Source organism: Charadrius vociferus, unplaced genomic scaffold, assembly GCF_000708025.1.
Source record: "Charadrius vociferus isolate BGI_N301 unplaced genomic scaffold, ASM70802v2 scaffold147, whole genome shotgun sequence".
Lineage (NCBI taxonomy): Eukaryota > Metazoa > Chordata > Aves > Charadriiformes > Charadriidae > Charadrius > Charadrius vociferus.
In genome coordinates this window covers 7092478-7106414 of record NW_009649570.1, presented here as the reverse complement: position 1 = coordinate 7106414, position 13937 = coordinate 7092478, and the positions used below count along the sequence as shown (strand labels likewise).

The 13937-nt window shown below is 37.3% G+C and overlaps 1 protein-coding gene across 1 annotated transcript in view; it reads right to left on the bottom strand.

Annotated features, from left to right (window-relative positions):
- Positions 1-5726: 5726 nt before the first annotated feature.
- MDH1B (malate dehydrogenase 1B, NAD (soluble)) overlaps positions 5727-13937 on the bottom strand; it is a 9147-nt gene continuing 936 nt past the window's right edge. Inside the window, exons 2-11 of the mRNA XM_009890249.1 lie at positions 13835-13914; positions 13179-13349; positions 12203-12337; positions 11898-12040; positions 10729-11231; positions 9493-9634; positions 8356-8519; positions 7040-7179; positions 6254-6338; positions 5727-5761 (exon numbers count right to left, since the gene is read on the bottom strand). Of these exons, the coding sequence (XP_009888551.1) occupies positions 5727-5761; positions 6254-6338; positions 7040-7179; positions 8356-8519; positions 9493-9634; positions 10729-11231; positions 11898-12040; positions 12203-12337; positions 13179-13349; positions 13835-13914 (1598 nt within the window). The remainder of the gene's footprint in view (positions 5762-6253; positions 6339-7039; positions 7180-8355; positions 8520-9492; positions 9635-10728; positions 11232-11897; positions 12041-12202; positions 12338-13178; positions 13350-13834; positions 13915-13937) is intronic.

Genomic DNA, 13937 nt, shown 5'->3' with positions numbered 1-13937 from the left:
GCAGCCAAGGCTGCCCTTGAGCTTCACATTCCCCAACAGGCCCTCCTGGTTGGTGAGAACAAGGTCCAGCATAGCACCTCTCCTCATTGGCTCTAAACTACATTATAATTTTAACCATGAAAATATAAATATTAATTCAGTATAGTAACTATCCTTCAGTTAATATTACAGTCAAAAAACACTAGGTATAACAGATCTAAGTTACACAAGACTCCAAAGGCCACATATACAGCTTTTAGTGGGGAAAAAAGGAAACTTGCTAGAATAAATAAAAATTAAATAGTTGGAAACCATCTAAAACTTCAACAATAAATTTGGTATTAAATCTGAACTTACCCAAACTCTCACTTTATTACATATTTCCAGTGAGAGTCATTGATCATTTGTCATAGGCATGACAGAATATTGGGCAATTATTAAGCATAAATATTCAATGATCTATAATTATTGAGCCTACCATGACGGTGAAAGCTGCAACTTTGTGTTTCAGTCTCTAAATAACCTATAAATATTCAAAATTATGGGATACAGATTTGCTTCTTCATTAAAGACTACAATGTCACAGTTTTTATTGAAGTCCTTCTCTGAAAGAAATACCACTGCGTTTCTTTTTCACTATTCTTCTATTTTCTTCCTTACTTGGACTCAACCATGGGTTCTGCAAGACAGCAGTTCTGCCCAACATTTACACAGGCATGTAAATTTGCTTATACAATTACTCCTAAAATGGGTGTAGCAGTATATGCCTCCACATAGCTTGACAGAAAAGTCAATGTGAGGAAATCAATGAAATCAGAAGACTCTAAGCAATGAATTAAACATTAGTGTTTAGTGAAACCTACATATAGTAACCTTAACGATAGACTTTCAAACATACAGCTTGCCTCAAGTTTTCCTCCTCTTTTTCTCTCCACCAAAGGTACATAAAATAAAGCCAGAGGATGAAAAAATACATGAAAAATACACCAGTTAAACTCACTTAGATAAGAACTCACTCACTAGAATTTTCTCCTTCAAATAAGAACAGATCCACTGACATTACTGAGTTATACAGCATGCATAATCTATTAGCACTTGATACTTTCTGTAAGATGACAAGCTCTCTATCCCATACAGTGCAACCTTTAAATTACCCATATGGTTAAGTATGCTATACTCTTGTACTAGGGTATTCATGGTCCCAAAGTTAAGTATGTGTTTATGTGTTTTACCAAACTAGTTGTCATTGTGCAACATCATAACATCATACCCATGAACCGTCCCTCCAAAAAGTTATGAAAGGCATTATTAACATATGTACAGTCTACATTTTTATTTACAAAATTCTACACAGAGTCCAGATCTTGACTGCAGTAGGAGTGCTTGGGTTAAATGAACAGAATCTACTTCAGTGTTAGTACAGCTACTTTATAATGAACATCATACGAAAGCAGAGGCATCATCTGCCTGCCAAAACATCAAATCTGAACTAATTCTGCTCATTGATACACTATGTCAGTCAGTGTGTTGTATTTCAGCTACATGTGCCCTTTATTAATAATTAAAAACACTTCCACAAAACAAAAAAGAATTTTAAAATTAGTTACAAATGTACAAGAAATAAATTTTTACAATTATAAACTCAGAATCCACTAACACAAATACTGTTATGTGCAGAACAAGAGTAGCCTTATTCTTGAATCCTATTAGAACATGCAAGAAAAGTAACATGTTTGATTACTTTGATGTATTTCGTTTGCCTATACAGGTTGTCAAAATATGTACTTTAGCAAATAAAATGCATTTTTAAATGTAATTTACATAACTAAGTTAAAGTACAGAGAACGACACACCAGACCAAGTAAGGCAGAAATCTCCTGTTAGATAAATTGACTGGATGACAGAGGCCTTCCTTCTTTTGAAATCAGACAACATCTGATCAACATTTTAAATATGCATAAAATAAATTACAATTACTTTTGTTTCCTGTGAAGGGTGAAAACATTCCATGCTGTGTTCAAAGGTCAAAATTATTGTCTTCTCTTAAATACAGTAATAGCGCTTACCTTTCTCTCAGCAACTTACTAAAGGCCCAGAAGCCAGACGACACCGCCAGAGAAGTCCAGTAGTTTTATAGCACTTAAAAGTTGACTTCAAGACACAGTTCTAAAGGTTTTGCTACATGAATGCTGTTCACAACAAATGCCTGGCAAAGGCCCAGATCAAAGTATCAGGTAATTGTCTAAGCAGTCAAAACAGAGAACCCTAATTAATTAGTAATAAATATCCTGAATTATTAAAGATAAAACTTCTTTGATCTTTGTTTCAAAGCAATTTTTTCTTATGGTTGGAGTACAATATTTCTAAATTGAGGGACCTTTACTAAGCATAGTAAATATCCGAGTTGCTAAGAAACAGTGTTGCTATAGAGACTGAAAATGAGGTGGAAGCTGGAACAATAATGCAGAAAACACAATGTGCTATAACAAACAGTTGGTGCAACTACACAAAGAGGAAAAATAGCAAGTCCTAGTGGTAAGGTCCTAGAATAAGAATTGTTCAGAGCAACCAGAAAGATTACACACTCTTCAGTACAACCAAATGCTAGGGTTTATGCAGAATATATATAACATTTGTAAGACACATACCTTTATCTTAAAGAGCTTTTTCATAATTTTTTCCACAGTTACTCCAACACCCAGGTAATACGATTCATCAATGCTATGAATATCCTGCATGCATAGCATTACTCAGTAACTTGTGAGAAAATGTATACCAGAAATTACTTATTACTTATGGAAAACCCAAACTTACTGATGACTAAGTCTATCACTGTGTTACAACTGTAACCAACTTTAAATACGTTATCATATTTTAGCTCTCCTATAATTTTTATTCTTTCTTTCTCTCCTAAGCAAAAGCTAAGAAAAAAAACTTTAGTTTCCATTCTATTATACTTCCATGAGGAAAGACCTGAATTTACCTGCAGACCACTAGACAAATCTAATTAGAATAATTTAGGATAAAAGCGACATCCAAGACACTTGTCTTTCTCCTCCCAGCCTCTGAGAAGAAATTCTTTGCCTGTGGTTTTCAGGTAGTGTCTCAGAAGTCTGGTAAGACTGCAGAAACAATTTCCTTCCCAGTAACAGCTGTGCCCAGTGTTGGTGTTTGAATTGCAGTCTGTTGGAACTACTATCTCCACAGGTAGAATAAAAAAATTCAAAGAGTAAAAGACTGCCAAATCATATTCCATACAGAAAAACTCAAATATAAATAAACATTAGAGAAGCCAACTTTTCCTCTCCTGTCTGGGAGAAGGAGCTATGGAACAAACCAGGTAGTTTGTAAAGACTACTGGTAGGATCCTTCCCTGCTATGCTTTCCTGAGACATCTGCCTCAAGATGCTCCTCAGAGACTCAGCCAATTTTCTGTGCATACACTACTAGAAACTAATTCCCTGGAGACCACTTCCTCATGAAATGAATGATTCCCAACCACTTTCTTCAAGACGTTTTACAACACCTGCCTCTACAACTCTCATGTGAACTCTTCCATGAAGATACTTGTATTACAGTTCCTGTAAATGTTGCTTCTCCCATATACATTTCACATAAGAAACTACACTCTTCCAACTCCCTTGTGATACCCCAGCTTCCTGAGCTCCTCTTTCTAAGACCAGTGAGACGCCCCTCCTCATTCTGTCCATATCAGCTGATAAATAACAAATAAACTCCTTTTGGTTTCCTCATGTAAGAAGTTGCCTACCCCTTTTCAGAGTTTGAATCTCCACTTGAACAGAAATAATTAATTTACCCCAACTGTATATATCTGAATCAAAGAATAGGAAACTTCTTATTTTGCTTTAAACACTCACAAGTACAATAATATTTCATTTAACTCAGTCTCCATCTTTTAAGACACCAAAGACATGCAAGTGAAAATGGTTCCTCAACAACCCTGTTTAGACAAGGAATTAATTAATTGCATGTTTGACTTACAACATATGAGTAGTCCCTATGAAACTCATGAAATAAATAAAAAACATGGAGACGAAAATGATCGTCACTAAGATGCACGCAGTTAAATTTTTGTGTTAAAAATTAATTTTGCCTAAGAATACACGTTCTTGCATGAGTACTGTGTTTCATTACAACTGAAACAAGAACTTGGAGTTATAAAGCTGCTACTCTATGTGTGATATTCTTGCTAAAAATTGCATTAATATGGATGCTTTAGACATTAAAAGATGTTTTTGAAACAGTTTATTGGTCTGAAGAAGTAAGTTGTTGGATGTAAAAGAAATCCCAGACTCATTAAAGTCAGCAGGTTTTTAATTTTGCTTTGGCCTCCAGATGAAGAATGTTATATTCACACTGGTTTTGAGGTATTTTTATGCCTACAGATTTCCAGGTTTTTGATGAGGAAGCTACTGTAAAAGCTATGACAATGTTTAGCCTTTCTTCGTAGTTTGGTCTTTTGAGCAATGGAAACAATGTTTTAGTATGGGAATTTTCAGCATTTTCTCCTCCAGACAACTCTGGCTAAAGTGAGCCAGTAGGCAAGGTTTCCATCCCTGTAAAAAAAGCAAAACCAGTACATATTTTTGCCAACCTCCTAAAATACTTACACATGCAAGGAGAAAAGCAGGCCACCTAGGTAATCTTTGAATAGTACAGCACTTGATACTAACGTGACAGGAGGAGGCTACAGCCAAGCAGTTAGCTGCTAGCAGTAGAAAGGTCCTCTGCTTAGTGTTTAAAGCAGCCACAAGTGGAATGGGACAGGTCTACAGAAAAGCAGTGTCATACAAGTAGAGACCAGACAGGGTAGGACACTCCTATCTAATTGGAAATCTCCTGTCTGGGTTAATCAAGGTCATGATTAGTGGAATAATTAAACTGTGCATTTATCAAGAAAATCTTACTGTGTCTGTAGTCCTTTCCTGAGAAACAAGCATGGATAACCAAAAGGATTACGTGCTTACGTAAGGCCCTGGGCATCAAGCTCCATATAGTTTCCCCATTCTTCAGCCTGACCTTAATGCAGAAGAGTAGCTCATACTGTAAGTGCTGATATAAAAGCACTGGAAATAATTTGAAGGAAGGGAGAAAGAAAACTAACTAGGAAAAAGGCCTGTAGGACCTAAAAGTAGAAAGAAATGGCCAGAACATTGGGAAAATGCAGGGAATAGGGAAAAAGTGAGAAAATAAAAATAAAACACACTTTAAAGTTCATCTGTTCTTATTTTGATGAATGATTCTTCTTTCCTTTATATAATCTTAAGAGGACAGAGAACTTGAAAAGCAAAATAGGTAGGAAAAGCAGCACAGAAAGATTTGGGAGAAGATGTGGGGGTTTTATTCTGCATGAGAAAAGTAGATTGTGGATTCGGGGGAATTTTGCCATGGCAGTTTCATGTAGCCTATAGGCTTCCCACATGCTCCTAAATATTAGGAAGAGATATTGGAGTTGTTCTATAGATTTTTAGTTGACATTTCTCATGTCATTATGCATTTAACAAAATCAAGTCATGATGAACTTTGTGTCGTTAACAAACAACGCAAAATGGCTTAATAATTTATAATGTAGGGATCTCTAAAAGATCTGTCATCTGTTGTAATTGGAAGAAGTGGCAGATGTGGCTGCCACTTACCAAGAATGCCTTCTGTATAGAAAGCAGGAATATCACTTTTTTTTAGCCTACTGTCTTTGGGTGTCTCAACCTTTTCTTCTTCTGACTGACTTATTGACTAAAGATACTGAATAAACTGTTTGGTACTGTAACAAACAGAAAAATGAGAAGTTTGCGTTCAAATTTACAGTATTTTTTTTTTCTCTGTTAGAAATTCAACTCATTATTTCTAGATAGTAAAGAATAGTAAAGTATAGTAAACCAAAAACATATAGTAGGACATATGGTGAAAGTGCTTTTCTAATAATAGTTACTTGGGTTAAAAATATTTTATATTGACTAATAACCTAAGATAAAATGTGTCATCCTAAATGTATTATTTATGCTCAGCTTTTATAGTCATGATCTGTGAATGACACAACAGAAACTTACAAAAACAAGGTTGCTACTATGCAGGCTTGCCCTTCCTATCACCATGCCTCAGGTATGGTCAGGATACACCAGACAAGCACTTGTTGTTTATATTCCTTCTGGAAAGATTTTATATCCATTTTAAACAAAGGGACATAAAATAAGAATCCATTACTTAAATTCTCACTTAAAACTTGATCTCATCTTTTATGGGGAGAAAAACCCACCTTGACACAAATATTTTTTACTAGTGATTTTATCAGCTCCATAAGGATGCATTTGTTTTATTTCCTTTAGTGCAATCAGCTTCTCCTGAATGGGAAAAAAAAAGAAGCAGTTTTCATATCACCCATTCTTTTAATCCACTTGAATTTCTAGCACAAACTTAAAATATGTTAAAACAGAATAATCCTTAAATATTACTAGCATGACTGAAGATCAGAAAATCAGATTGAAGCTAGAATGTAGAGTTTGGGACCGGTCTTTTTAGTATTTTAATATTCAGTCAATTTAAATTCTTTTTGTCTTATGAGAAGTTCATGATGAAATCACTGCTTTTGTATTTTCTGAAAAATCTCTAATCCTAGTAAATCTGGCCTTTGTTCATGCAGTCACAGCCATAAGGATCCCAAAAGATATGTCTCCTGGCATAGAACTACTCTGAATACCACATAAGCAAAATCAACATCAGCAGCACAGAATGTAGAAACATTAAATTAAAGCTACTATTTCTGTTTTGCACAAAGCCTGCAGAACTTGGGGGTGCAAATTCTACACTTACATAGGTAAACTTTTTTTGCCACCTCCTTTTTGTGCAACAGAACAGATGTCTGTTCATTTCAATATACAAATACCACCTTACACTTATAAATACCTGGTATTTATCACACATAAGTGCACGTGTGCAGTTTGTACTCTAAGATTTGGAGTAAAGGTCTCAGTATTCAAAGTTGTATTGCAACCTACCCATAGGTGGCAGAATGGGTATACTATTAGATGCAAGAAATCATCACCTCAATCAGCTCATGGGCTAAGCGTCCCAGAACTTCTTGGGTCGTTTCACTAATTTCTAATTGTGTCATGACTTCCCAGTTACCATTCTGGAACCTCACTGGCATAGAGAAGACAATTCCTTCAGGAACGCAAAATTGACCTGAAGAAGAGGGAAAAAATGACCCAAACATACCATTTCTGACTAAAAATCACATCCTCACCAGTGCCAAGATTAGGTCCTACAGACATGCAAAAGTCTGCAACTGTAAGATCTTAGTATAAACAGAGACTGCCTTTTTCAGTGTACAGTTCAAAGACTAAAGAGTTCCCCTTTTACTGTAATTTTTTATTTTAGTTAGATGTATGTGAATTGTAGAATCGTACAATCTTCAGAGTCATAGAATGGTTTGGGTTGGAAGGGACCTTTAAAGGTCATCTGGTCCAAACCCCTTGCAATAAGCAGGGACATCTTCAGCTAGATCAGGTTGCTCAGAGCCCTGTCCAACATGACCTTGAATGTTTCCAGGGATGGGGCATCTACCGCCTCTTTGGGCAATCTGTTCCAGCGTTTCACCACCCTCATCAGAAAAAATTTCTTTCTTATAGCTGGTCTAAATCTACCCTCTTTTAGTTTAAAACCGTTACCCATTGTCCTATTGCCACAGGCCCTGCTAAAAAGTCTGTCCCCATCTTCTTTATAAGTCCCCTTTAAGTACCGAAAGGCCGCTATAAGGTCTCCTCCAAGCCTTCTCTTTTCCAGGCTGAACAACCCCAAATCTTTCAGCCTGTCCTCATAGGAGAGGTACTCCAGCCCTCTGATCATTTTTATGGCTCTCCTCTGGACCCACTCCAACAGGTCCATGTCTTTTCTGTGCCGTAACACAATTGCTATAACAATTTTACATCTTAAAAAGGGCAAAAACTTAATTTTTTTATTTCCTGCAATGGTTAAATGCCTGTTGTGAAATGTTCTATTTGGTCCACATAACTACACAAGAAGAACATGCTTTTATAGCTTGGCTCTAAGAACTATAAAGACTCCTTGCACAAAATACATACACCAGAAAAGCATTTAAACTAAAAGACTAAGAGACAATCTGCAACAAGACAATATAAACCCAAGAGATGCTTGTAAGAAGTGAATATCAAATCACAAGCTCTGGAAAGCAAAATTGCTTAGATTTGGAGGTTCTTATGTTGAAACAAACTCTCAGCCTCCCATTATATCGTGATTTATTTTACAAGTTTTTATTAAATAAAAATTCTCGATTTAAAAATATAATTATATATACTGGGGAAAGCCACAAGAGAGTATGTGAAGCAAGAGTAGATTTACCTTCAGTAGGTACTCCCAGAGAAACGATCTCCCCAGGAGGAGACCCATGATACCAGTATCTCAGTACAGTGGCTACTGCATGAGCAGGTAACATTCCTCCACAATGACAGACCCGGGAACTCAGTGAACTCTGTGCAGATAGAAATTCTGAATGGATCCATTCACTACCAACAAAAAAAAAAAAGGGAGAAAAAAAAAAGAAGAAAAAACTAAGATGACTGCAGGAGGAGTAGTTTTCTAGAGGAAAAAAACCCTAAACCTAAGGGAAGAAAATAGTTGAAACTTATGCAAACTTCAATGCTGAAGGCAAGGCACTTAAAGACAGAAAAAATAGGGTCTAACAAAAAGTGTCTCAAAAGGCAACAACAAGTACCATTTTTCTATGAAAGTTAAGTCACTTACTCAAGTTATAACCTCTATGATTATTATTTTTACATGTACTACCATCTTACGTAAGAACCCAGCCATGAACCATAATCCCCCTGTGCTAGGCACAGTACAAGTATAGCACAAAAGAAATGTCTGCTGTCCAGTAAATACTAGGTTACAACCAGAGTGGGAGCTCCATATAGCCAGGCCTGAGTGTATGTCACATCTGCTGCCCTCTCCCTGCACCCGTCCTTTCCCTGCTACCTCTGTTTCCACAAGAAGCTATCTAGCTGCCAGGTATCCTTTTTATACATGTTAACAAATTGTCTGTTTTGAGAAACTGACAACATTAGTGTGCTTAGGCCATATGTTCAATGGAATTCAGGTACTTCAAGATGCAGATATATGTTCAGTATCATTTCAAAGTTTCTTCATGCTTACTAGACATCTACATCACTGTCTGGACTCCCATTACTTTTTATAGGCTGCTTGTGATATGATAGAAAAGAAACACACTTAACATATAGGAAAATACAGTTATAAACGAAGTCAGCAGGAGAGTCAGAACTACATATAGCACTAGGAACTACTCAAGATCTTTTGCAGACTGAGTACCTCAACTTGAGTTTTCCTTTATGCACAGCGCTAGTCAGTAAAGACAAATCCTGAAAACAAAACACTTTCTTGATGTTTATCAAACAGTTCAAATAAACATGGACTAAAAGCAGTTATTTAGTTTTACTTTAAAAAAATAAATCTGTACTGTACCTATCATAAATCATATTCAACAAAGGACGTGGAAAATTAGCTGGGCCCCAAATAGCACAGTCATATCCATAAAGTTTTGCATGTGACAAATCAATGTAATTACAGCCAGTAATATTGCCCCAAATAATCACATCTTTAACTCCTGTAACAGAGGAAAATACATAGATTAATGAAGAGAAAGACAAATACTTTCACAATGTAGGCTGGATTAGATGACCTTCAGAAGTCCCTTTCAAGATGAATTATTCTTCAATTCATTGTCCTGTCTTGATAGCAGAAATGATTTGATCTGAAAAATGCAACAAGGTTCTCTGTAACATATGAAACCTCATCACAAGCTGAAAAAGGAACTTTAATTTATATCATGTTATAGTACATAATAGACAAAACCTAGTAAATGCTTAGCTGTTAAAAAATAAAGAAAAATATCATATTGCAAATATACAGCAACGTTCCTTTTAAAATTCTGTACACACAAATATAGAATGCCTAACAGTAAAACAAACATTAAAAAACCCTACCTGCTTTAGTGCAAAAGGAATTTCTCAAATAACCTGCTAATAGGATATTCAGCTTATTAACTTACTTTTCCATTTTATTAGGCTCCAAAATACCTAGACCTGTCATCGATGACCAGTTCCTACCCCTTCAACGTTGAAAGAACGCTAATGCTGAGCAGGCTGTTGGAGCACACCTTTGCGATGCAGTGCAGAACCGTGCAAATATAACCAAGCTATAACAATTGACCTGAGAAAGAAAGCTAATTAACCCAGAAATAATACTACAACACAGTTCTACTATACTCTCATAATCTGCACAGCAGTATGTTGTCATGTTTATTCACAGCTACTTTGTGTGTCTCCAAAATAACAAAGCGCTGCAGAGTGCAAATGCAATCTTGAAGTCCTAGTTCCTGATCCTCAACACAGCTCAGTCCTTATTAGTGTATTTCCAGCATGAAATACACACCAGAATGGCAGGGCTGCGTCCAAGAGTTGGGAAAAGAATTGACATTCATGGGGTCAGGCACAGATCCAGATAGTGGTAAGCACAGAGAACGGCAGCACCTCCTAGTCACACCCTGGCGTTCTGTACAGCCATGCATTTCAGTGAGTGCAATGCTGTGCTTGCATTTCTGCATGCACATCAACTGTGTTCTGCAATGAAATATGTACTCTCAAAGGTGGCCATCCACTGAATTCCCCAAATACTACCAGAACGCAAATAAATATTCACCTGCTGCGCTCATATTCAGCTTTCTGGCCAGCATGGCTTTAGCTGCGCTTTCCCAGGGTGTCGCAATGGCAATGACATTTTCAGGCTTAATGGACGGGCCGTATGCCATAATCATCATTGCCTTAAGGTTTACAAAGGTTTTTCCTGATGAAATTACTCTGACCTCACTCTTGGCATTCTTCTCAATCAGGGGAGCATACACTTGACAGATCTCACTCACTTCTCTGATGTGGTTCTCAAGGGATTGGACGTCATGGTCTAAGAGGACATCATCAAGAACAATTATAATATCAGCTTGAATAAAAGCCTCATCTATTTCAGTGTGCTCTGAAATACTGTGGAGGAGTGGGAACGCCATGTCTTCAGCTTCCATTACAATACCACAAAGAACTTCCTTAAACTGGTCAGTGTCAAGCAAATGTATACTGATTTCTGTGGTCATCCCAAACACTTCTCCATTTGCCAACAGAGGGATCAGCTGATAACAGATTGGAGCTGACGCACTGATAAAAGAAGGATATAGAAAAAGTACAGTTAATGACTAACTACTGCTTGTTTGGAAGTATTACATAAACACAACAATCTTTCTTTTGTATTTGATTATGTTTAAATAGACCATTAGCTTGGGTCCTTTATTGCTCTTTCTGTCATTTTAACAGGTTAAAAATTAAAACAGTTGGATCCTCCTTTACTTTGAAAGTTCTCCCATCCTATACATTTCAGTTGATACTGTCACGTAAAAATCGGTGTCTTTAAAGAACCACAATTTTTTTAAGGTGCTCTGTTAGGACTATCAGAAATACAGACATTTCTAAAGCTAGAACTGCAAGTGACTCTACTAATTTAAATATTTCCAAAAACATTTAATGCAAGATAGCTGCACTACAAAGTTCCTAGCTTATTTTGTTAATACTTGCTTTTCCCTAAGGTGATCTGGGGTCTAAACGTTGCCTGTTCACATCCCTCACTTAAACTGGTGCAAAATGTAACAAAAGTAGAAATAATTTCTAAATTATATACTGAATGTTCATAGTGAGGGGCACATAACCTAATTCAAATCAGAAAATCACACATATAGCTTCAGATGGTTACACCTGTTACCTGTGATAGGAAAAAGTGCGTTCTTCTGAAGATGAGTGAAACTTCACAGATATTCTTTTTACTCTCACCTGGTGATCCAGATCTGCAAAGGCTTAATAAGACTTTTAATCTCTTCCTCCTCCTTTTCAATTTCAATATGCGCCTGCAGGTTCTCTTCAGCAATGTCTAACATTTCCTCATTCAACATCATTGAGGTGATGCCGTAATAGTGCTAAGAACAAAAAGGATGATCTCTAATCAAATGACAACCCAAACACAGCAAGGTAACATTAGAAAGGATAACTTTACTTTACATTTGAAGGAGGAATAAAGAACAACAATGTTATAAGAAAATGTAAAATACAGGTTTACAGTATTAAAGGCAGCTCATTACCTGAGCGTATTCCAGAAAATCATTAACTCCTCCCAGAAGCAGGCCCTTCCCTCCACGGTCCAACAGTTCTCTCCAAATGATAGGAGACTGACTGTGTTCCCATCCATTCGTTTCACAAATGTCACGAAGCCACTGCTAATGTAAACATCCCCGCCAAAAGGTTTTAATACTTTTTCACATTTGGTAACACTTAAATGTTACAGCTATAAACTTTCTTATTGCTTCCTCTCAATACATAATGACAAGGTGCTTCACAACTTATGTATCAGTGTGTGCAAAATGGGGGAATAACACAAAGCAAGGCATGGTGATATACTGTGATACTTCAGCAGAACAGCAAAAGCTCTTACTTCTGCTTGATTTTACTGCTGTATTTTTGCTCAATTGTCTCAGTGGTACTGAAGATAGCAATGCTGTGAAGCAGTAAGTAATCTGAGGATTCCTGTTTAGCTGCAGGTTAAGTAAGCTGCAGAGGTTAATTGCTGTTCACTTAACTGTTCGAGTTACTTGGCTGAGGTGTCAAGCAAAATATAAGAGGTAATAAACATCATAGTACTTTGTATCTCATGAAGTAATACTGCAGTTCTGTTGTAATTCAAAGCCCTTGAATTTCAGAAATGCTCTTGACAAGTAACAACTCTGAAGGCATATGCAATCAGTGTGCAAAAGATTTCCAGGCTGAGCAGCCATTTATACATAATAAAAAAGTAATAAGCTTGAACTTCTTACTGACAAAACACAGCCTTAGGCTGGCCCACATTTTGTGCTCATCTTCTGTGGTAAGACTCACGAGAATGCCAGTCTCTCACAACATTCAAACTTTTCCTCCAGCTGGCTCTTGGAGCCAAAGCTGCTACTGCAGCACCTCTACCAAAACTGAAGTACAAGAGAAGAAGAGACATCCTACAGACAAGCACATTTGTTGCTTTCTAGAGCATTGGGACATCTACCAATGACTTGACTTGCAATCCCTTACCTCCCATTTGCCAGGGTGCTGAGTGATCTTGTGAACCCTGAAGTCTGGCAAGTTAGTCTGGAGATAGTCAGCCAGGAGTTCGGCTTTGGCATAGTAAGGGCAGTTTGCCTTACCTGTGAACACAGTGACACCACCACAAATGGAATATTTTGTGACATTGACTGATAAGAGCTTAACAGGCAAAACGTTTTTTAACTGTTCCAATTAACTGTTCCAACAGTTCTTTCCAAATGATAGGAGACAGTCTGCATTCCCATCCGTTCATCTCACAAATGCCATGAGGCCACTGCTAATGTAAACATCCCCACCAAAAGGTTTTAATACTTTTTCACATTTGATAACACTTAAATGTTACAGCTAGAAATTTTCTTATTACTTCCTCTCAATACTTAATGATAAGGTGCTTCACAACTTACGTACCAGTGTGTGCAAAATGGGGGAATAACAAAAGCAATTGTTCCAATTAAAAAAAAGAGCCTTAGGTAACCGGCATCCCACAAGCTCCCAGAAAGGAACAGGACACGCATGTGAGCCAGCAAAGAAAGGATCATTTCGGAGCTGTAACAGTCTCTTCAGCCAGCGCTCAAGGGGCTAAGGACGCCACCCCGGGGACGGGGCGGGGGGAGGGCAGGAGCAGCGAGAGGCAGAAACCTCACCGACGGGGTAAAGAAGGAGAGAAGGCTGACTCGGAAACGGCTGAGGCCGCGTCCCCTGCGGCCACCGCTCTCAGGAGAGGCTAGAAGAAGAGAAAGTTAAGGA